Source organism: Aptenodytes patagonicus, chromosome 3 (genome assembly GCF_965638725.1).
Source record: "Aptenodytes patagonicus chromosome 3, bAptPat1.pri.cur, whole genome shotgun sequence".
NCBI lineage: Eukaryota > Metazoa > Chordata > Aves > Sphenisciformes > Spheniscidae > Aptenodytes > Aptenodytes patagonicus.
Window position 1 is genome coordinate 113,855,463 of NC_134951.1, and position 22,530 is coordinate 113,877,992.

Below are 22,530 nucleotides of genomic sequence, written 5' to 3' on the forward strand. Positions count from 1 at the left end.
ATCTGTAAATATCCTCCTGGTACAAAAAGAGGTAACTTGTTCTTTTGCCATATTATTGTTTTAGGCTCTCAGTGTTTAAAAAAAATAAAATTAAAAAAAAAAAAATCAAGAAGTGCTACTGTCCCAATTCATGGTTTCAAGGTTCTTTGCAACTGTAAATTGAAGTATGCTAGAACATATGCTGGCTGAACACACAAAAAACCTCACCTGCTAGACAAGATCACACCAGCTAGAAAACCAGAGTAATAATATATTCAGCCTCCTACACCTTCACTCTAAATTACAGTCAATTTGCTAAAAGTGAAGCCACACGCAATCACTCTCCCTTACAAAGTATGTTCTCAAACTAATGAATCTACAGGCTGCACTAAGATGGTTATATAACATCAGCAAATTGAATTTATTTTCCTGGCCCTATTTTCTGTCAGTCTTTGTAATCATCATCTTAGTTTCGGTTTCCTTCATCAAGTCATCCTGTCACAGTTTCACCTGTTCTGAACTTACCAATCTGACACACCTGTAAACTACTCAATTGTTCCACTGTTATTAATTCGCAGTAGCACCTGGAGACACAGCCAAGTTAGTCACTTCAAACACTTAAAGCAGAGGGGAAAAACCCAAACTTACCCTGAAGAGCTCACGGACATGGTTGCAAGCAAGACTAGAACAGGAGACAGACAGACACAAAAAGTAATCATGTTGAGTTTGTTTTCACACAGGCTTATACCTGCATATTGACTGTGCAGGTATTTTTGGGGTTATGTGAACAACGTTCACACATCTCTGTCCCTGCTGGCTTGCTTACAGCCATCTCTTCTCCTAATTTAATCATCTGGGATGATGGCCATAGTTTAAGAACTCTGCCCTCAAAGACTTGCTTCAAACTGATGGAGCCAATCCAGGACTGGCTGCTGCCATCTCGACATACTCTACACGATTCATGAGTACGTAAATGATTAATGTCTTCCAAAAGTAGGTGGGGAGGGTTTAAAAGACATTGCTGCTTATATTCTTTCAACGGCTGCTTCCTTTAGACATCACTGCTATACAGCAGGGGTAGAGTAAGTATTTTCTATGAGCTCCTTTGAATTTAAATACCACTGAAAACTGCTGGTGACAATAAAGGAGTATCTAGTGAACTACAGTTTCCAATGTTTGATCTGAATTACTTTACCTTGTGCTAACGCTTAGGAGATCAATTCAGTACCAAAAGTCCTTAATTTCATTAACCACATTTATCCCATGTTTTTCTTTACCGAACTTGCAAACTATACAGTCACGCTCATTACTGTGCAATTGAAATTTTGATAGAATGGCCGCCTTCTCCCTCCACCCCAAAGATAACAAAAGCATCTTGATGCCATACAAGCATGCATATGCTTCAGAAACATACCACCCCAAAAAGGTCTTTGGGCAGCCGTTAAAACTTGTGAAGAAAATACACAGCCCATGGCTTCTCTATGCTCTCAAGTAAGGGCTGGGCAAGTGGGCATTATTCAAACCCTGTGAAACCTAAGGTTTCCAGCCAGCAAGGCTACTTTGAAATACAGATCACACCTTGAAGAACCCTGTCATCGTACAGTAGCTGGCTGACAATATTTTTTTTTCCCCTATATGTCAGAGCATATGCCACCATTGATGACTAACAAGTAAGGAGCACAAAGAAATTTTGGTGCATCAGTCAAACCATGATTGAAAAAACTATGAAGCCTGACATCAAAATCAGGCTGCTATCTTTGAAGTGTAATACTTAACAGTCAGTGAATTATTTCATGTCAGCACTGTGGGGATTTCTGATACTGGCACAAGATGAGAAACAGGCCAGAGCCTGAACTATGGCGGAATGAATCTTTATTTTCAGTTGATAGGCACAATGGACACTAGTAGCAGACAGATGCACTGCACTATCTATAGGGATATTCTGGGAAAATATTATGGTAATTGGAAGTGTCCAGTTATAACCAGAAATGAACAAGTAAACAAAACTGAGACATCACCATAGAGATTTATTTCCATTAACAGACACCTCTCAGATATGTTTTCAAAGTCTAAAAAAATATTTCCAGAAACATTTCCAGAAAAAAAACCCATTCCATTTTGTATCTCAGACTCTCAAAGGACTTACAGGAGGTTCTGTCTTTGGTGGAGGAAAGTTGAAGACCTCTGTCACAAAATAAGAGCTATGCATGTGTGCATACAGATACTAGATAATAAAAAAGAATCTTAAATACTGAGAAGAGTCAGAGCCTGCTTCATTCTGCTCCTGTCCTTTCACCTCTCCTGCATAATTTGATCTTGGAGAATTGCAATGCTTAAGGGAACACTGGTCAATGCCAACAATTCAGCCCCAATCCAGTACTAACCATCACTTCTAGAGGTAAGAGGTTTTCATTGACCATCTAGCATCTTTACCTCGAAGAGAGCTTCTCTAGAGCGTCTAAGTCTTCCTAGAGGAAAACCTTGCATGCAAAGCATCTACAGACTGATGATACTATCTTTTACACAGTCACTCTATATGCCACATCCACCTTCTCCGCAGACCGATGCCTATCATAAGATAGTGAGAATATAGAGTGCAACCTCAGCACATCGGATCACAGTAAGTTTCAAATCCTAGGCATGGTGAACATATAGGACACTGTCCATTTGGAAGCATAAAAAGCCCCCATTACACAACTACATTCATCCAGTCTGTTATGTCATATTTGAAGTGCAAAAGCATAGCCACAAGCAGATCCAGTATTGCTAAATACTAAAAAGAAAAGAATCCTTCATAAGTTGTTCTTAGTCACAAGCATTCAAAACATTTTTAGCAAGTAACATATATTTTGTGCACTCAACGTAAAGTACGCCACATGGGTCACAAACACAGTTAAATCCAGCCTACTAAATAAGTGGATGTTTTTCCCCACTGAACTAAAATAAATACTTGTCAACTATTAATTATACTCCATCCAGAACAGCATCCTTAGATCTCTGTTCATTGTTTGTTTTTCCACTAGCAAAACTGGGATATTCTAAGTGTTCTAATATGTATCAAGGGTATTTTACAAGTGCATTGAGCTTTGCAGTATTTCCCCCTGTACTTTGGTTGAGCAAAAGGAATATTAGCCATCTTTGTTATATTCATGCTCAACATAGCCACAAAAATTGTCTTAAGATGTATTCTAAACAACTGTCCGATTGAATTCTTTAAGTTTTTATTCTCAAACTATGGCTAATTTAAAAACAAAACTGTTTATATTCTATAGACTGAACAAATAAACATTTTATATTAAAAATGCCACTATAATTATTGAAATAATTTGTTCATACATAACTTTTATAATTATTTTACACAGAATACAGATTTTAAGAATAATTCTTTAAAATATTAACTTTCAGCATGCACCATGTCTCACCATTCTGAAGTTAAACCAGAAGTTTTCTACAGCAATCTTTACTCTTTTTCCTCCACATATATCAATATCCATCCTATATCCAGATGCTATAAATATGCCATTTGGGTTAGCTTCTGGGGTTTAGCTGATTACTGGATTTTTTGTTCCCAACTTCAAAAACTAGTATATTGGTAGGAACAAGTATTTCCTTCCTCTTTAATACTAGCCATCCCTCCTTAACAGAGGTAGAAAGTAGTTACCAAGAACCATAAATCCCCTTCCAGAAGGCTCTTCATTTTTTTGCAACATTAAAACCAAAGAATTCCACCACCATCTCGCCTCTTCCACATTTTCATTTTTTGCTTACTTTCTCCTCACATACCCCAACAGAAAGCTGTGAGAGGCAACCTGTCCTTTGTTTTAGAAATCTAAAATATTTTTTCCATCTGATCTTTAAATAATGTACCAGTACAAATTTATTAATACAGATAAGATTAGATAATGCAAAGCTTCTGTAAAATTTGAGCTTTCAGTGTTTTTGACTACAAATTTCACTTGCAGAAAAAGCCACGCAAGGCAGCAAAGGAGGATTCCAAACCAACAGATCTGTACACAAAGTGACCAGCCACAGCAGCAGTGGCTGGTTCCCAAATATTTCAAAAAGTTTAAGGCATAAAGCACGAATAAGAGGACGAAGACTTCACAGCACAATTCTCCAGCATACGCTACCTCCTTAAACATGACTTGCTTTTATAATCATTTAGGCAAAGAAATAAACACACTCCAGGATACATCCACCCATTTCTAAGATTCTCTCCCTTCAATTCCTTCTCATGGAAGCTTGATACATTTAGCCTTCACCCACCCATCAGTAACAACAATATAAAACACTGCTAAGATCTTCTCTGCCCTTTGCTTTTCATAAGATTGCATTTGCATCTCTGTCCCCCACTAGGATGCACCCAACCACTGAGTTACCTCCACTTTTTGACCACAAAGCAGACTTCTCCAAGTGAGGTTGGCATTCCTATATTTGGTCATTCAGTTTTAAGGATGAAAAGAGGCTGCAGGACAAGACACCTGCCCTGAGTCAGGACACTCACCTGCACTTGATTCTCCTCTACTCCTACCATCCGTAATTGCAAAATTATAAACCTCTCCCTCCTCACAGTCACCAACTAGTCTCTGTAGACACAGGTGGGAATAGATACCATAAGTCTTTTTTCAGCAGAAAAATCATCTGCCTCACTTGCATGGAGTATTCAAAGTTTTGAGTTTCCAAATATCCGCATCCACCTACTTTTTATTATCCAAGTGTGCACATATGGTACATGAAAAATAAGACAGCTATAACAATAAAGACAACAAAACCAAATACAATAGCATGGGGGGGGAATATGAAACAGGAGGCACACCAACCAAGTAAGCAACCCAACAGCCAAGGGAATCCATCATCAATACGAGTGCTGTGACATTTCCTCTCCTACTGAGGAGCAAGTAAGACCTAAATTCTTGTGCAAGACTAATACCAGACATAGTAAGTTGGAAATGGAAAAGAAAAAACCCACAACCAAACAGTAACCATTCAGAGTTTAGGTTATAATAAAAAAATAATTACATTGGACCTCTACACCTATTGCATTAAAAACAAAGCTCTGTAAAGAAAAATAAATAGATAAATCCCTTTTCTTTGTTTAGTACCCCCCCCCATTTCTCCTGAATGGGTGATGGAAGGAGAGGAATTACTCAATACAAACATATAAATTCCTATTTCTAGTAACTTCTCCTGTAGTTTCAGCTGAAGAAACTGCTATTCATACCTTCTTCCCAACACCAACCCTCTCACCCCCCAAAAAAGAGCTCTGCTGGTGCTAGGCAACAGCTATATGTCATACTAATATCTTAATTGAGATGTGGGCAATATAGCAGTCCATATTACTCAACAAAAAAAAAAAGTACATATATAGGCACCATATATGAGAAACAGTCCACAAGCAACTCTAGGCCTTGCATAGAGGCAAGAGGCTGATAGCTCCTCTAAGCAATATACCCCTATTACTTTTAATTAAACATACAGAGAAGCAATTCACATAGTACCAGATGGGAGCCCCGATATAAGTAAAGTGTACAGCAATAAAATATTACTTTCTGGATCAAGTGCACTAGTCAAATGCAGAATGAAAAAAATTATCAACATTAAACATTTATAACAACCTAGACTGGGAGAGTAAAAGTCATATTTGGAGCTCAGACTAGATTTACTGCCAGGCAGTAAACTGTTGAATACATATAATTAAGCATACACAAAACAGTATTATGCCAACAAGACTTTAAGAGCAGCAGTTAGGTAAAAGACTAAAACCATCTTTCATTGCAGCAAACTCTTCTATATTCCAAGGGTGAGAACCATTTACGCTATACGTGGTGCCATCTATTAGTCAGAAAATGTCAGCATTCCTGCAAACAAAGTGAAGAGCTGTGAGATAACGTAACAGGTTTTCAAAAATCTGTTAATCACGTTTCACACTTGAGAGCTAGTGCCCTCAAACTTCAAAAGTAAAATAAAAGAAGTCACATGCATTTCAAAAACAAAATCTAGTTTGGCTACTTCAGCTTAGATTTTTAGGCAAAAGAAAAAGGCCTTTTTAAAGTATCTTTTGTGTTCTTTAGAAAACAAGTGGGAAAGCAGAGAAGCTGTCCTTTAGTGAAAGGTAACGGATTGTGGCTGGAGATCTGCAGACCTTCAGCTATGGCAGCGTTGGGAATGGAAGAAAATCATACAGAGGTAAAAGTTCTAGAACCAACACAACAAAATTGCCAATGACACAAGTGCCAAAAAAGATCTGGTTTGGTGCCCTTAGTGGACAAATACAGAGCTGCAGACATCTTGAGTAAAGAGCAGGTCAAAATGAATTTTCATCTTCTATAAAGCCAAACCTTACTGTGAACTAGTTGCTCACTGTAAATACAGAAGACTTCTGGATTCTCAACAAAGAGGAGACTTGAGATAAAAAGAAGGGGAGGAAAAAGTCGTACCACCACCACGTTCTCCCCACTCATCACCACAAATGACATTGGAGACAGAAGACCAGTGTGTATTAAAACACAAGTTAAAAACCATTAAAAATAATAATAATAATAATAATAATACCAGGACTCCACAGCCTCTCCCCCCGGCAATGGGACAGCCTCAGAAAAGACAGCATGGTTGCCAACACAAAGCTGTCTCTAATGTATCTACTAGGAAGCACGATGCCAGAGTAAAGATCAAAATCAAGGCAACTAAGTCATGGACTTGAACATCTCAAAATACAGACAATATCAGGCAAATCCTTTATCAGAAATAACTACACTGGAAGTAATTTTGAAAGTGCCACTGAACTTCGTTTTGCCAGTATAAATGAGTACAATAGTTTGTTAGTGTGCTTTCTGGTACTTACAATTGTAACTTCTTATTCCAAGTCTTTTTTTTTTTTTAAATCAACTATATTTTTCAGATTGAAAAGTACAGAGAACTAAATGTAATTTCCTGGAAATTTGAAGAAATTAAAAACAAATGCTTCCACCACATCTGAAAGCAAAAAAAGGAGTTTCCCATCAAAAATCTCCTTTCACCTAGAAAGTGACATAATTTAGTAGGACGGCTCTGTAGAAAATTTTAATTCCAGACTGTTCTCTGAGCTACATGTAGCAATAAGGAGATGCTTCAGACATGTCCTACTGCACGTTCATAAGACTCCAACCTTAACAGCCTGGGGGGCCTACCAATTATTTCTAAACATTGGAAAGGCACAATCAACACTGAGACAGATTCTGAGACCAAACCAGTGTCTCTTACCAGCACAAAGTCAATAGATTCATGTTGCACATATTCCCTTTTAATGGTCTCTGGCCTACTGGATGTGACAAAGGTGGGGAGAAGTGGACAGAGCATGCCAGCTATCATTATCTTTATAAAGGTCCTTTTAAACCAGCCAGCAGCTGGTTTAAATTAGAGCAGAATATCATCTGTACCAGTCCAGATTATGACTGAGGACTAAGAATCCATTATTAAAGTTATGCTGCTTCCTAACCTCTACCCCCAGCATATCAGATGGCTGTATGGGATGAACAAGTAATAGCAGTTAGACTTATGCAAGAGCCAATGTAAAATGCTGTGCTGGGGTCCCTGAGTTTACCGGTTTCAGGAAGTCTATCAACTCATTCCTGGTCTCGAAAACAACCAACCAAACAAAAAGAGAGGGTACAGTACCCCCTCTTCCGATAAAAATATTCAAAGCATTTCAAATTAAAAGCCATATACTGTCCGCCAACTGCAGTGTTTTCTCCAACTACTTATTTTCCCAACAATTACCTTTCATAAACCCACATAGGCTTCCTCAGAGAAAATGATGTTATTAGTGGTTTTTTTCTCTCTCTGATCACAGCAATGTGTCCATATGATCGATACCATTAAGAGTTCCCATGTCCTTACTCAGGAGCCTGTAAGATAAAGTTTCTAAAGAACTAGCGCAAAATCTAAATGTTTGAATCTTCCACATGATCCTTCCTGTAGGTTGTGTCTCAACATATTTCCTTCAGTATTTGTGCCTTCACAATATAACACTGCATTTTAGTAAGAATGTGTAATTTTCTTGTGCCATATGTATGGCTCAGTGCACCCACAGGCACACCTATGGCTTCACAACTGTCATATTATTGTTATATCTCAAAACCCCAAGAAATAGCCTATAAGGACACAGAATGCAAGTTATATGAACATAATTTATTCTCACAGAAATGCCCACTGTTCCTCTTGGGATTTTTTTTTTTTTTTAAGTTAATTGCACAAACAATTAAAGCAACCCCTACTCTCTTCCTTACCCACAAATAAGGGCTCTGACTGACACGCGGTGGCGAATTAAAAAAAAAAGTCTGCCAGCTGAAGCAAGCCTCAACACTGCCAGCTGCCCCTTAGAATACAAGTTGTTGCCCCAATGACAGATGGCCGTACAGCTCACGTGGCGATTCAAGAGCGGCTCCAGTTTTCAGCCTTGAATAATAAAGCTGGCCAACTACAATTCCCGTTTACCTTAATATGCTGCCCTGAAAGATTAAAGCACCACCTCAACCATACTTTGAGCCGTTCAGTGATCCTTGCCTTGAACAGGGATCAGCTGGGAGCGCAGGACAAAAGACAACTGAGAGCAACAACTCCCAGTTCAACCATCCAGTTTTTATCCTGGGACAAGCTGAGCACTAAAATAAGTCCAGAAAGAAGACAGGTATTGTACCAAGAGAGACTGTATAGTTCAAAAGTAGGCTACCAACCACAGGAACCCAAGAGCATCATGTTCAGTTCTGTGCTTTGTCACAGATGTGGTTCCATGATAAAGTTAAACCAATTTAAGAGTATAATACTGTCAGAAAGGAGAGTACAGACCTTTTTCCACCAGCTCGCTCACACAATGGCCAGTCATTGTACAGGTGCACTGTCACTAAAACCAACAAAGGAAGGAAGAAGCACAGCACCACTGAGAAAATCCCTTTTGGTGGCCATCTTCAGTTACACCGCTTAAACCAACAGTGAAACCATGCCTACAGATGTCCCTGCTGATGTTGGGCAAGTTGTATCATTTCTTTACGCTTTCATTTCCCACTGCTGAAGTCAGAACAGTGGTACTTCACTACATTCCAGGTGTGCAATGAGGACAGCTACAGACACGACTGAAAGCCTACAAGACACAAGAGTACTGCATGACATATGCAAATTAGTAAAACAAAGGGGATGCTTTACCAGTAGCTGAAATTACTCTAGGCCATCACTAGAATCACCGTAAGAAGAAATGGTGGGATAGGAGACATTTCCCTACATTTACTGCAACCCCAACGCAAGACCTTCAGGCAGAAGGGAAGCATTAAAGTTCGGTGCACTTATTAGTATCTTTTTTGATACTAATGTATCAAATTAGTTGATATGTTTGAATGTTTGAACAGCTTTTTCCCAAGTAAACTCTTAGCATATACAAAAATAAGGATTTCTGTGAAGAGATCAGTAAAGTCAGGAACCTTTTGGACTAGAAACCACTCCTAAGCCTCACTCCACCCGCTGCATTACTGTTACTAGAAATACTGAAAGAAGAAACAAAGAACCACTGAATTACTCCTCTCACTTTAAAGAAAAAAAGTTAAATATGCACTCATACATACGAGTCTATTCTTAAAAGAAAAAAGTCACTAAAAAAGTAATTTCTTATTTAATTTAAACCCCTAAGATCATTAAGTCTTCTACAGAGGCTATCACTAACAGAAATTTTATCTAGGTGGGGAGACTTCGCCAGCTGGGTTTGGAGAAGGGATACTTAAGAATGTTGTCTCCACATACATGAAAAAATATCTGATGGGGGGAAGGAAGAGGCATGCCTTGGGAGGAAATATATCACTTATCTGTATTAATTAAAAAGGAGCAGGTTGATTTTTTTTTTTTTAACTGATCTACAATACCAACACAAGCAGGATTTGTGGATACCAAGTTCTCAAATCTTGCTATTCTGATCTATCCCTCTTTGCCCCTTTCTCAAATTATATTTTGATTTCACAAACTAGAGGAATTAAAATTCATTTTCTGTAATATATTCAGCCACTTCTGCAGTACTAAGAATTTGGGGGAAAGACAAAAATATACATCCTGGAAATCTTACAAAAGAAAACTTAACCAGGCTCAAGCAGTTCCCCCAGCCACCACTGCACACGCAGCATTTATATTACTGAAAAATATAACCTTTCTGCCAACAGGACCCTACACACAAATATTAAGAAAAATCATAGGCAATGTTTAACACACAGTATATACACATAATTTTAGTGACTACATCTGCATCAAAACATCATAAAGATACTAAAACAGACCACTTCTTCAGTTTTTCTTACTATTTAAAACTTGCTCATTAAACTTGCTCAGTATGAAAGTGGTAATTATTTCCACCACTCAAGTGACAGAAACAGTTGAAAATTTCTGCCTTCCCCGGCCATTACAGTACTACTTCAATAGACTCTATCTGTTTGCAAATAGTGGTAGTCCAGAGGAATGCTGGAGGTCCAACCTCGCTGCTAAGGGAAAAACATTGGGGTGGCACCCAAAGTATATTTAGTCTGAAAATCATTGTGCCCAACTCAGTGGGATTTCAGCATGCTCAGTATTTCAGCTACTGTTCTTGATTTCACACGATTGTACAACATTTCTAAATCTCACACAAAAAAAATACATTGGCAGCTCATTGCGCTCTTTGTGATCTTGGTCATTAAGACAACTGAAGTAAATGAAACAAACTATGCAGTTTCCCAGTCTGTTGGGATTTACCCAAGAACATGGTAATGAATCCACTCTCACAGCATCAGTGGATGGCAGGTATTGCTTGGTAGGCCTTTCAAATAGAGAAGTTGGAAAAAATCATGATTTTTCCATACACTACCTATTTTTAACTTCCACTGTATTAATCAGCATAAGAGCAACCCACAGCAGAGTGCATGCTCAAATCTTCAGTTTCTTGAAAAAGTTATCCAGAAAAACACAGGCTGAAAAATTCATGAAGTGAATGTGAAACTGATCTTAAACTGGACTACCACATAATATCAATATTGAAAATTTCAATTAAAATTTTGTTTAAAATTAATTTTCCATTTTTCTTTCCCCCACATTATCCACATTTTTACAAACAAGTTAACACTTCTCTTATACTCACTTTTTATTTTCAGCCCAATTATGGAAACTATAGCTAATAGCTATATTAAAGCAAGAAGCCCGTAAAAGATGAAGTGCTTATTTCAACATTAGCATGACCAATATATTTTCCTTTAAAATTACATATTAAGGTTATTTTGTCTATTACTGAAAATCAGAATAATTTCACCTCTTCTTCTCTGGCATTTAAGAAATAGGTTTAGATGAGACGGAGCTGTCAGAAAACATTTCCTGTTAACACTTCTAACATTAACAAGCTCAGATGTTCAAACTTTACTTAAATAAAATGGGAAATCCAGCATCACATCGACATGTAATATGATGACTTTATCTTCAGAACAGTGCTTCATTAGGCACCCACTGAACCTACTCAGGTATGCCTTTTTCAGTTACTTAAACCTTTTAAATTAAGGTAAAATCTGACAATGGCAAGTATTCATACTGATACTGTCAAGTGTATCAGCAGATTATTGATCACAAGATGCTGATCAATGAGCAGCTGCTGCTAAGAAATTTGGCAAGATGTGAAAGGGCCTAAACTCATTATCAAAGGCCACCTGAAGTTATTCAGATATTACCCATTACCACAATCACACCCATTCTTCTCCTAATCATCCAGACAGCAACAGTAGCCCAAAGCATTTATCTCCTGCCTTCCCAGTGATGCTTAGCTAGCCAAACGACTGCACAACTTTGTTGTTGAGAGAACCTCCTTCAACGCATCTGAAGCATATGCCTTAGAGGCTCAATTACTACATAGCTTTGCAGAGGTAAAAGTGGAGCCAGAGAGGAAGCTCCAAATGGATCTGAATAAAATGGTTCTTCTGTGATGGAAAACCCGCTACTCACTTTCATATACTACAATCACCCTAGATCTTCAGTCTTGCAACTTCCAAGGTCATAAAGAATGGAGCTTAGCTATCTCCTGTCCCTATCCATGATCTCGACTTGGGCAGCTGCAGTCAATACAGGTCAAAACAGAGCAAGTGAAATTCCAGAGTAAGCTCTGGTTTATTTTGAATAACTGATCTTCCATGACTGTTGAAGAAGGTGAAGGGGCAGAACCTTTCTGCCAAAAAAAAAAAAAAAAGAAAAAAGAAAAAAAAAGATACAGTCACAGATCTTACCATCTTCAGAGAAAGGTGAAGTGTCACATCTTGCCAAAGACTAATATAACAACCACCTACACAAAGTTGCTGTCCTTCCTCCTTAAAGACAGCAACAACTTAAGGAAATAGCAAACATTAATTTGAGCAGCTACTACACACAATTTAAACTGATGACCCAACAGCATTTGGGTCATCTTTCTGGTCTCTTGCTTTCCCAATAGTCAGGAAAGGCTTATTTAGCCAGAAAGCATCCATTTTGTCCTCAGCTCTTAGAAAAATGATTAAAATTGGAAGCTTTTCTATGCTTCTGCAACATAAAGTTTTCTCTAAAGGTATGTTGACAAATTGTCACAACTATTTCTCAGAGGACTACAGCCAGTCTGCATCAAGGCTTATGTCTTAAGAAGACTGAATTCCAAGTAAAGAAAAAAAGTCACTTTTCCACTCACTTTCCAAAACAGAAGAGCTTGGGAACTGTAAATTTTACCCAATACCTCCTAAAAAACTCTCATTGGCCAAATAAGAGTAAAAAAATGGGGAGGAAGCTTTATTTATTTGTCATACACAGACAGGATCAGTAGTGCAGTAATTAACTAACCAGATTCATCTGTGGGAGAAGGGGAAATGAGGTAGATTCAAGAGGCAGTTCTGAGTTTCTCCTTGGGAGCCTTAGAAATTCAGTAAGGCAGCAAGACAGGGTGGCAATATCTGACTACTGAAAAGTATTCTTCCATTTAAGTAGTTTTTTAGATTTTTAATAATTATTGATGAACCAGTCTAGATAGTTATGTATTTACTGTTGCAAAATCAAATTTCAAATAAGAACTAAGCACTAAAAAGTAAATTGTTTTACCTTTCATGTCATTTTAGATCAAATTCAAGTGCCATTTGTGGTCAATGGGAATCTTTCAGCTAGCCAGGATTCCAGTGGACTTGGAATCAGAACATCCAAAAGCATTATGACAGCGTTAGAATGATTTCAATTACCAAGCATCTTCTGAAAGAACTTAAAGTAAAACCTACTTCTTTAAAAACAAAGAAGAAGTATACCAAGATACTGTGAAATAAGCAACTTATTTGTGGTGTTTTAAAATGCACTAATAAAGCTTTCGTAAGTTTTGCTAATGAAAAACGCACCTGGTAATTATAACATCTGACTGATTTTCAGGGTAGCATCTTTGTAGTATTCACTCCTTCAGCAAGGTATGGTCTTAAAACAGCAACAATACAGGAAACTGTGGCGAAGTCCTCATCTTACTGCCGTATATACACCCAAACTAGCTTGGGGACAGAAACTGCATTATTGTTTTAGCTAAGACACTCCAGCAGGTCTAACAATCCACGTGGAGAAGGGAGTGCCTTCAAAGAGTGTAATGAAAGAGGGTCAAGCTAACTCAAATTACCTTTCATTTGCCACAGGCTAAGAGCATACACATGAACAATTACTGTGAATCAGATACCACAGATCAGCTGGCATATGGTAACCTGTCATCCTACAATAACCTGTCCAAATACAAAGACAGCTTGAAATTTAGACTGGCTGTAGAGCTACAACTCACCCCTATTCAGAAAGCAAGAGGCTAAACCCTCGAACCTTTGCTTCTAGATGTATAAGCTGAAAACAAGCAACAGAAGAGAACCCACAAATCAGAGCTCTTAAGGCAAACAGGCTGTTTCCAAACACTGCAAACTGGGATTACCAAAAGGAAATAGTTACTGTAACATGACCTATTCATGCTAACCAGTCCTTTGGTATAAAAGCATACACACAGCATGATGACCATGAGACTACAAATTCAGTTCTTCGGCTGGTCTGGACAGTGGTTATTTAAAAGAAGTGTAATAATTCGAAGTACAGTTGTTAATTTTGTCTTGTAATGGCAATTCACAGTAGGACAAAAACCAAGCTTTTGCTTCCCAGCCTCATTCCCAGGAGTGTGTGTTTCACTACGCTGTGTTTGGGAGCTAGGAACTAAAGAGTTCTCTGAAACATAAGGAGGACTATCCTTCCAGTGGCCTACAGCTAGAATAACCTACATCTACTCTTACTGTTCACCCCCAGTATTTTCCCAGCCCAAGAGCAACGACTGATAAGAAGTTTTATTCAGTTTTAAAACCAGCTTTCACTAATAATTGTAAAAACCATCACCAAACAACAAACCCTAATCAAAACACCTACCAAGCTCAATGAAGTCAAGTAGGACAGAAAAACTGAGGAAAAACTTTATATGCTCTATCAACCCTAGACTGGCACTCACATGGTAGAGCTATACAGCTGAATCAGTTTTTTGGAACACAGAACCAGTTGTGCAAGGAAATAAACACTACTATTATTTCAATACTCGAATACTGGTAATATCTGGTATGTATTGGAATGATATTTCTATCTATTTTTGCTGAATAAACTAAGTAGAATCAAGAAAATACAGCCACTTACCAGAAACAAACCTAGGAGCCTCAGCAACGTTTCTAGGCAGAAAACAACTATGCAGCAGTTCGAGCTCCTAGAACAAAGCAGTGCCTGAACTCTCATTTAAGACATCAGGAGGGACCTGACAAACCTGGCAATGGAGTGGAAACTGCAGGTTTCTGTTACAACGAATAGTAGGTTTCATTGTATGTATCATAGCACACATTGTAGAACAGTCACAGCAGCATTTCGACAGCTCCTCTCAAATGGCCAGGACCATCGCCAGTCACTGTGCAAGGCTCCAGTCTCTCATGACAGCTAAACTGATCTAAGGGTTAGCTGTGAGGATGAGGGGCAGTCCCACTTCCTTCCTCCCACTCCCAGCTGCGTACCTGATGACCACTTCTCTTAAACACTCACCAAACTCTGCAGTTAGTTAGTTCAAAGAGCTAAACCAGCAGATAACTATTCAGGGTGTTTTGGAGGCTTAGTTTCCGTGGTGATCTGGTTCAAGGAGCTACAAGTGCCTACGCAAAGCAGGGGATAAGAACATGGGCCTAGAAACAGGAATAATGGGATGACCCCTTCCTCTAGCAACCAGGCTCTAAAATTACTTAGTTATCTTGTCAAAATGCAACTAAAGGAAGTATCTCAGAAGAGAGCATAAAAAAATAGTCCCTAAAAGCCCGTTGAAAGAACTGTATGTTTTACAAGTGTTCATTTGTTGCTTGTCTATGTCCTCCCAGCTTCTATGTATGGATGAACAGCAACATTTTAAGAACAGGCAGCAGTATAACCAGCAAAACTTAGTTGTTGAGAAGAACCACAATAACCGCTATGCAAGTTACCTTTTAAGAAGTATTCCAGATTCAGAGATTTTAATCACGTCAAAAAAAGTTCACTAAACTTTCTAATAGGAAGTACAATTTAAACGATAGGAGATTCTTCCAGAGCATCTTCTTTACTTCAGAATCTACATCTAGATCTTACTCTCCTCTTTTACAAGAATTTAAAAGTCTTTTTAAAAAGTAGCGATGTATTATAAAAGCAGAATTTTGATAGATGTTCTGTAATTTCACTGTACATTTCAGTTTGCTTTCTCCCCCCCCCTCTCCCCACTCATTTCATCAAGAACTGAAGAACTCAGACTAAAATCCTAGGCTATATTCAGATACTACAGTTTAGTACCATGAACAATAATAAAAATCACCAAGTATGCTTCCCCTCCTATTCAAGTGCTGAATGGAGAAACACCACATAAGCAAGAAACAAACAGAAGCACTTAACAACCAGAAAACATGAGAGGATTAGGTAACGACAAAGTCAACTGAACAAACCTTTTATTTTCTCAATTCCTGTTAGTTCAGTCATGTTTTCTCTGCTTCTTTACTTTTATTGTCCACACATTGAACAGTTCTGATTTACTTTTTCTACACCATCTGTTATAATATATAAGGCTAAATATATTTAATCATCACAATTTAGAAATCTTAGAGAAGCACGCTACCTCCTCTCCCAAGCAGACCAAATTGTTCACAGCTACAAGCTGTAAGAGGAAGTTTAAGCTCTGCCACAGGTGACCCATGTTACTATACACCTGGTGCATCCTCACTCCCTTTACAGAAGTGACCTACACTGGAGGGTGAGCCAAACGAGTTGTCCTCCCTGCAGTGGAAGCCCCCTCTGGCTGCCACCTGGCCTCCCCGATGGTACCACTGTGCATGTGCAGAGTAAGTGTGCTTAATGTGCCGAATAAACACAGGCGCACAGCAGTCCCTCTGCACAGGCACTGCAAATTCAGCACTTGCTGGGCACACCAGATTTACCATGCTGGTGAGGAAACTGCCGATGTAAAGCAAGCTGCAAGCCTGACGTTCCCAGCCAGCTGCTGGGCTGACAAAGCGCTCACAGTGCTCCAATTCTATGCATATACATTAAATCCTCCATATCCAGTGCACATGTTTATTATGCTTAATGCCCTGCACACCTGCAGTAAAAGCCTGACACATGTTGGACACCTTTGGTCTACTCCGTAACTGTGATTCTCCCAGGAAGCACCAGAGCAGGATTGGGGCACAGAGCATAACCTTCCCCAAAGCAGAAAGATATCAAATAGATCGATGTAGGAGACTTCATTACTTCTTTACTTAAACCATTGGGCTCAAAGTTTTTGTAACACAGAAACGAAATAAAAAGAGATTTGGTATTTCTGGGAAAGTATAACAGATGTTAATGGTCTTACGAATGACCAAAATATACCAAAACTATGGGCAATGAACATTACTGTGTATACCAAGAACAAATACACTTGATTTTGATCTCTCCAAAACAGATAGAAAGCTTTAGCATAAATTTAGGCACTTGTCCTACATGAAGGTCAACAGAGGTACCCAGATACTCCTTTGTACTCATGATGCAGAATCAGGCTTTGGGAAACAGAAGTTGTATTTGAAGTACCAAGTTTATAGATTCTAACCTTTTATCTGTAAGGTAGACTTTGGAAACTTCACTGCAGAAACAAGGATTACACATCCATATGTAAATATATCTTTTCACAGCCTAGGACTCTCTATTAAGGAATATGGAAAATCCTGTATTAGATTTCTTTCCACCTGGAGCAACTGATGCCCGACTTCTTGACTCCTTGCCATAAGGGATGATCCTACAAAAACTGAAACCAATTTAGTTATTTTGATGCAAGTCTGGGCATTTACTTCAGAATAAGAGTCATTTAATTCAGTTACTGTTACAGCCCAGCACACACCAATATAAGCCTTTTGATGCATATTTAAAAAAAAAAAAAATTTACGCACATGCTTACACACATGCACTTGAAATAGGGCCAAATAAAGACTCCTTAACTTTCCCGAGATATTTATCTCAGCATTACAAAATTCAAGCTTTGTGAGCAAGAAATCTACTGGAGCTTAGTTTCTACATGTTTGTGTCTTACACAGCCTAATCTATTCTTTCTCCCAGTACTTCAAACTCTCATGTCCCCTATACAGACAAATGACTAATTTGATTACCTTGGGTGCTGACAGGCCAGCTGGTTGCTGCTTCTCGGTATGGGTAGAAAGGGTAAGTTATAAATGTCTTTCCTTCATTGTCTCTTCCTCTGCCCAGTCAATAATTTCCACAAAACTTAAGAACTTCACACCCCTTTGTCAAATCTGGTTGAAATGAGCTAACAAGTTCAGAAGTTGCAGAGTGACAGACAGACAGACTGTATGGGTGTATAAGTCTTGTTTTCTTTGGAAAATAGATTGGGGGGAGGGGGGGTAGCAAACTTGCAAGGTAGGTTTACAGGCTGCGTGTATTAAATATGCCCCAACTCCAAAAGTATCGACCCAGCTTAACCCAATCTAAATCGGAGCTGCCACAACTCCCACCACACCCACAGGCATTCAGTGTTATCCCTTCCCTTGTACCGGCACTTGTGCCAAAAATCAACCGGGGGGGGGGGGGGGGAGCAGTTAGTATTTGGCGCAGGCAGCTCCGGAGCCAGCTCACTGCCTTGTCACATGGACACCGCTACCACGTAAAAGGAACGCGCAGGATTGTGGCAGACGCAGCTGCCATGGTGCTACACATTTGGCACTTAACAGTATATAGGATCCAATCCTAAAAGCACTTAATACTGGACATAAAGCTCAGAACCTCATTAGTACCATATCCAGTAATGTGCTGATGTTATAAAGAAGCACGTATGCACTAATGTAGTTATTATTTCGAGAGCAGAAACAAGAAAAAAAAATTCATATGCAATAGCTCTGAGGTTGACAGTTTTAGCTGCATTCTGGACAAGATTTTTTTTTTTTTTTAAATAAGTGTCTAACCTTGTCTTCCTCCTAAAACTGTAGCCAAACCTATACCCTCAAGGAAAAAAAAATAGCACTACAAGCAAACACAGGAATATTTAAACACAGACATCGCACAGTCCAGATTTCCTTTTGGGTAGACCATTGTCCTAAAGAAAATGAAAGGACCCATCTATTCTGTATCCTTCATGCAGAATTCCAAAACCACAGAATAAACCACTGGCAACCCCACTGGTGACTGGGGAGAGATCAGGAGGGAGAAGGTAAAACACAAGTAGCACAGGGTACCCAGAGTGGCTAATTTAGATGGAGGGAGGTGTGAACAGCAGAACATAAGGCAAAACATCTTGGGAAGTATATCCTGATGACATCTTATCTTGGCTGTACAACACAGTGAGTTTGGGGGAGAAAAATTTTTTTATCTGCAATCATTTATGATCACCCTTCCCCACTAATCAGGATACAGGTACACAATCATTGTTTATCAATGTACAATATAGACAGCATGATTATGCATTCATTAGGTCTATTCATACTACATATATAAAATAAAAACCACTTCACAGTGTAAAACACAGCTTTGTATGATTTTTACACCCTTACAAGGAACCCTTGATGGAGGATTTTTATAAAACCATTTTTTCCTAGTGATCTATTTATTAATAACAGGAGTCACAACTTGATTTTTACCCAGTGGTGAAAATGTAACAGCTGTTACACAGTTGCAAAACACTGTCTACTTACGCAGCATTAAATAATAAATACAGCTCAAGACCTCGTACACGTTTTACTAAGCAATCTACTTTAATGATATGAAACAACAAGAAGTTCCAAAGATTAACTATGTGCTACATTATCAACTCTGTTCCATGATATTTGTACTTATAAGTACTGTGCTGCAATATGAAGGAGGAAAGAAATTAATAATAACAAAGAATAATTTTCATTTAATCACAGCTGCACTCACATTATCTAATAACATTTTTTTAAAACAAATTCAAATCTGAGTTTAATGGAAACCCTTTCCTAATAACTTACACTGCTTCTTTTGTACAGCCTTTTTTAAGATGACCTACATTGCTTGGGAATAAAGGTGAAAAAAGTCACCACTGGCTTAAATGGTATAGTCTAACCCTAGTATATTGGCTTATAATTTAGTAGCATTATTCATCATCCTTTACAGTAACAGTCCTGCACAAAGCGACCAAAGTCACAGGTAAAACTGGCATTAGCTTCCAGAGATAGTGGATCAGACCTTGCAAGTTCTGAGATAGGAATAGGAACTGCACTAGAGACACCCCAAATGTAGATATAAAACTAGTAACAAAAGACCCTAATGTTGTTCATACATTTTTGGGCAAGTCAGACCTAGTGCAACTGACCTTCAAAAATGGAAGGAAAAAGCTAGCAGTGATCCATATGGAACAGTAATTTCAGCAAACTGTGGAACTTGATTTTGTTACAATTTTATCACCGCAGAGTGGTAAACAGCAATGAACGATGTAAAAAAAAAAGAATTAGGTGAACATAGAGTTCCACAAAAAGTCAGGGTAATACAAATAAATTGCAGCCTCATATTTTAACAGAAAAAGTTTCTGCCTGTATCTTTAGCAAATTAATAATATATGAACAGTTTGAGACAGGTAGTCCAACGTAAAACTGAATAATCACAGCATTTAATCCATAAGCACACCTTTCCGGATGCCTTTTAGAAGTTATATTTTCATCTGTTTAAAAGAAAAAGTAAACTGTGAGGTTGAAAAAATTCTATGTTCTGCATATGGAACATCGACAATGAAAATCCTCAGTGCATGTCATTGAGAGGAGGAAGTTCTTTTTGTTGGGTTTTTTGGTGGTTTTTTTTTTTTAATGTCAGTATACCAAAGAAGTCATTTTAATTATATAATTACTGAAGATTTTGGAAGGTTTACACAAGACCCATAATTGGGCATAAGACATCACATCCTCTGGTTATATACACAGCAATCTGGTCTGGGTAACATTCTTTGCTCTGACCAATGTGTGCGAGGGGGGGCGGGGGAAGGAAGGGGAGGGAGGGGAGGGGGGAGGAATGGAGAATTAAAAATACTTCCTCAGATTAAATTTTCTTTACTTCATTTGCTTAAAATGTTTTGATTGCATAAAACGCACTAAAATATTTATCACGATGCATCTCCGTAGTTAAAATACCTTGTTCTCGATGTGATATCCTAGATACTCAAACAAAAGACATTCAGATGACAATGAAGGCTTTTTTTTTTATTTTAAAAAGACATTTGTACATCTAAAACTGCACCACGGATCAGCCTCCTTTATCATGCCAGAGTTGTGACAGCCAATGCATAAAAAATTAAAATCCAATCCACCAGATAAGACATGCAAAATGTCTCCTCCAATCCCACCCCCATCTCGCCTTCACAAAAAAAAAAAAAAAAAAAAAACCCAACCCTGCACATACGGAGCACACGCACACTCGCACCCCCAAGAGCCATCGTCGGGGCGGCAGTGCCAGGGCCGAGGGACCGCCACCCCCTCGCCCCCACCCCCGTACTCCAGCACTAGCGACCCCGCTCCGGGCTCCATTAGGGGAGGAATCCCACCTCGCCGCTTCCCCATCCCCTCAGACAATGGTGCTTTCCCCCATTAGCTCCAAATTGTCAACATTTTTACGCTAGGCCCCGGCCCCCACCGGCGCGGGCGGACCCGCCGGCCAGGGCTGAGGCGCGGGGGGCCGGAGCCCCCGTTCCGTTCCGGCCGGCTCGGGGCCGCCGGGTGCCGCGGCGGGGGCGGGCGGGGGCGGGGGGGAGAGGGGGGCGGTGTGGCTGAGGTAAATAAATGGCCGATGGGCCGCGGCCCGCGCCCCCCCGCCGGGCGCTGTAACCGAAGCCCGGGCGCCGAACTGCGCAGCAAACATTGCGCGGCGCGGCGGGCCGCGGAGGTTCGGCGAGACCCGGGCCGCCGCCCCCGGACACCATTTCGCCGACGGCGGCGGGGAAGGTGTCGGCGCAAGTTGCCCGGCACCAGCGCCCCCCCGCCCCGCAGCCCCCCGGGCGCCGGTCCCCCCGCGCCCCGCGGCTTCCCGCGTCACCTCTCCCCTCCGCCGGCCCGGGGGCCCAGCCCGCCGCTCCCCGCGGGGAGGCACCGGCTCTCCCAGGCGAAGGCGGCTCGCCTCCCCGCAGCCCCCGGGGACGGGGCGGGGGGCTCGGGGGGGCGTTCGCCCCGTTCCGTCCCCAGGGGCCGGCGGCGATCGGCTCCCCCCTCCCCGGCGGGCGTGGGAGCGCGGCCGGGGAAGGGGCCGAGCCCCCGCCTCCCTCCCGCTCGGCGGCAGGGCCCAGCGGCCCCGAGTCGGGGCAGAGCCCAAGCCAAACAAAGCGCGGCCTGAGCGGGAGCCAAGGGTGAAGCAGCCTGGGCTTTTCCTGCCGGTGCCCGGCCGGGCGCGGCGGGGCCCAGCGCCGCCGGCGAACCCCGCGCAGGCCCCCGCTCGGCGCGGCGGCGCCTGGCTTACCCCGATCCCCGGCGGCGGCGGCGGCGTTGTTCCTCTCCTGCTGCTGCTGCACCGGGCGCGGCCTGGACACTCGCCTGGGTCTCCTGTTGGCGGCTCGGACCGAGTTCATTTGCCGACTCGTGTGGGTGGCGGGAGGGGAGGGGGGGAATCCTCCGGCAACCGGTGCCTCGTCGGGGAGGGGGGAGGAAGGAGGGAGCCCCGGGGCGGCCGCCTCGCAGCAGCGGGCAGCAGGGAAGGAAGGGGGGTCTCCAGGCGCGGGTCCCGCCGCCGCTGCCGCCTCCTCGCCGGCTCGCTCGAGAGGCAGAGGAGCCGCCGGCCGCTGGCTCTCCCGAGCGCTGGCTGTGGGGGACGTTCGCGCCGCGGCCCCCCTCCCCGGCCCCCCCGAAAATCCCTCTCTTAAAGGAGCCCCGCGGTCCTGCCCGTCTCAAGCCCGTCGCTGCTCCGTGGCAGGAGGAGCCATTGACACTGCCAGAGACACACACTCGCGAGGAGGCAGCCGTTGGCGGCCGCGCTCCGCCAATCGCCGCCTCCCACACAGCCGGCCGTTGGCGGCGCGACCAATCCTCGCGCCGCTTCTATGGGGCG

At 41.2% G+C, this 22,530-nt stretch overlaps 1 protein-coding gene across 2 annotated transcripts in view; it reads right to left on the reverse strand.

Annotated features, from left to right (window-relative positions):
* The window catches only part of FBXO11 (F-box protein 11), a 77,913-nt gene extending 55,555 nt beyond the window's left edge, over positions 1-22,358 (reverse strand). The window contains exon 1 of one of the 2 annotated variants that reach the window (XM_076334739.1): positions 21,946-22,358. In XM_076334739.1, coding sequence (XP_076190854.1) covers positions 21,946-22,054 — 109 coding nt within the window. In that variant the 5' untranslated portion in view covers positions 22,055-22,358. The remainder of the gene's footprint in view (positions 1-21,945) is intronic. The other variant, XM_076334740.1, reaches the window with a different exon arrangement.
* Positions 22,359-22,530: the final 172 nt, after the last annotated feature.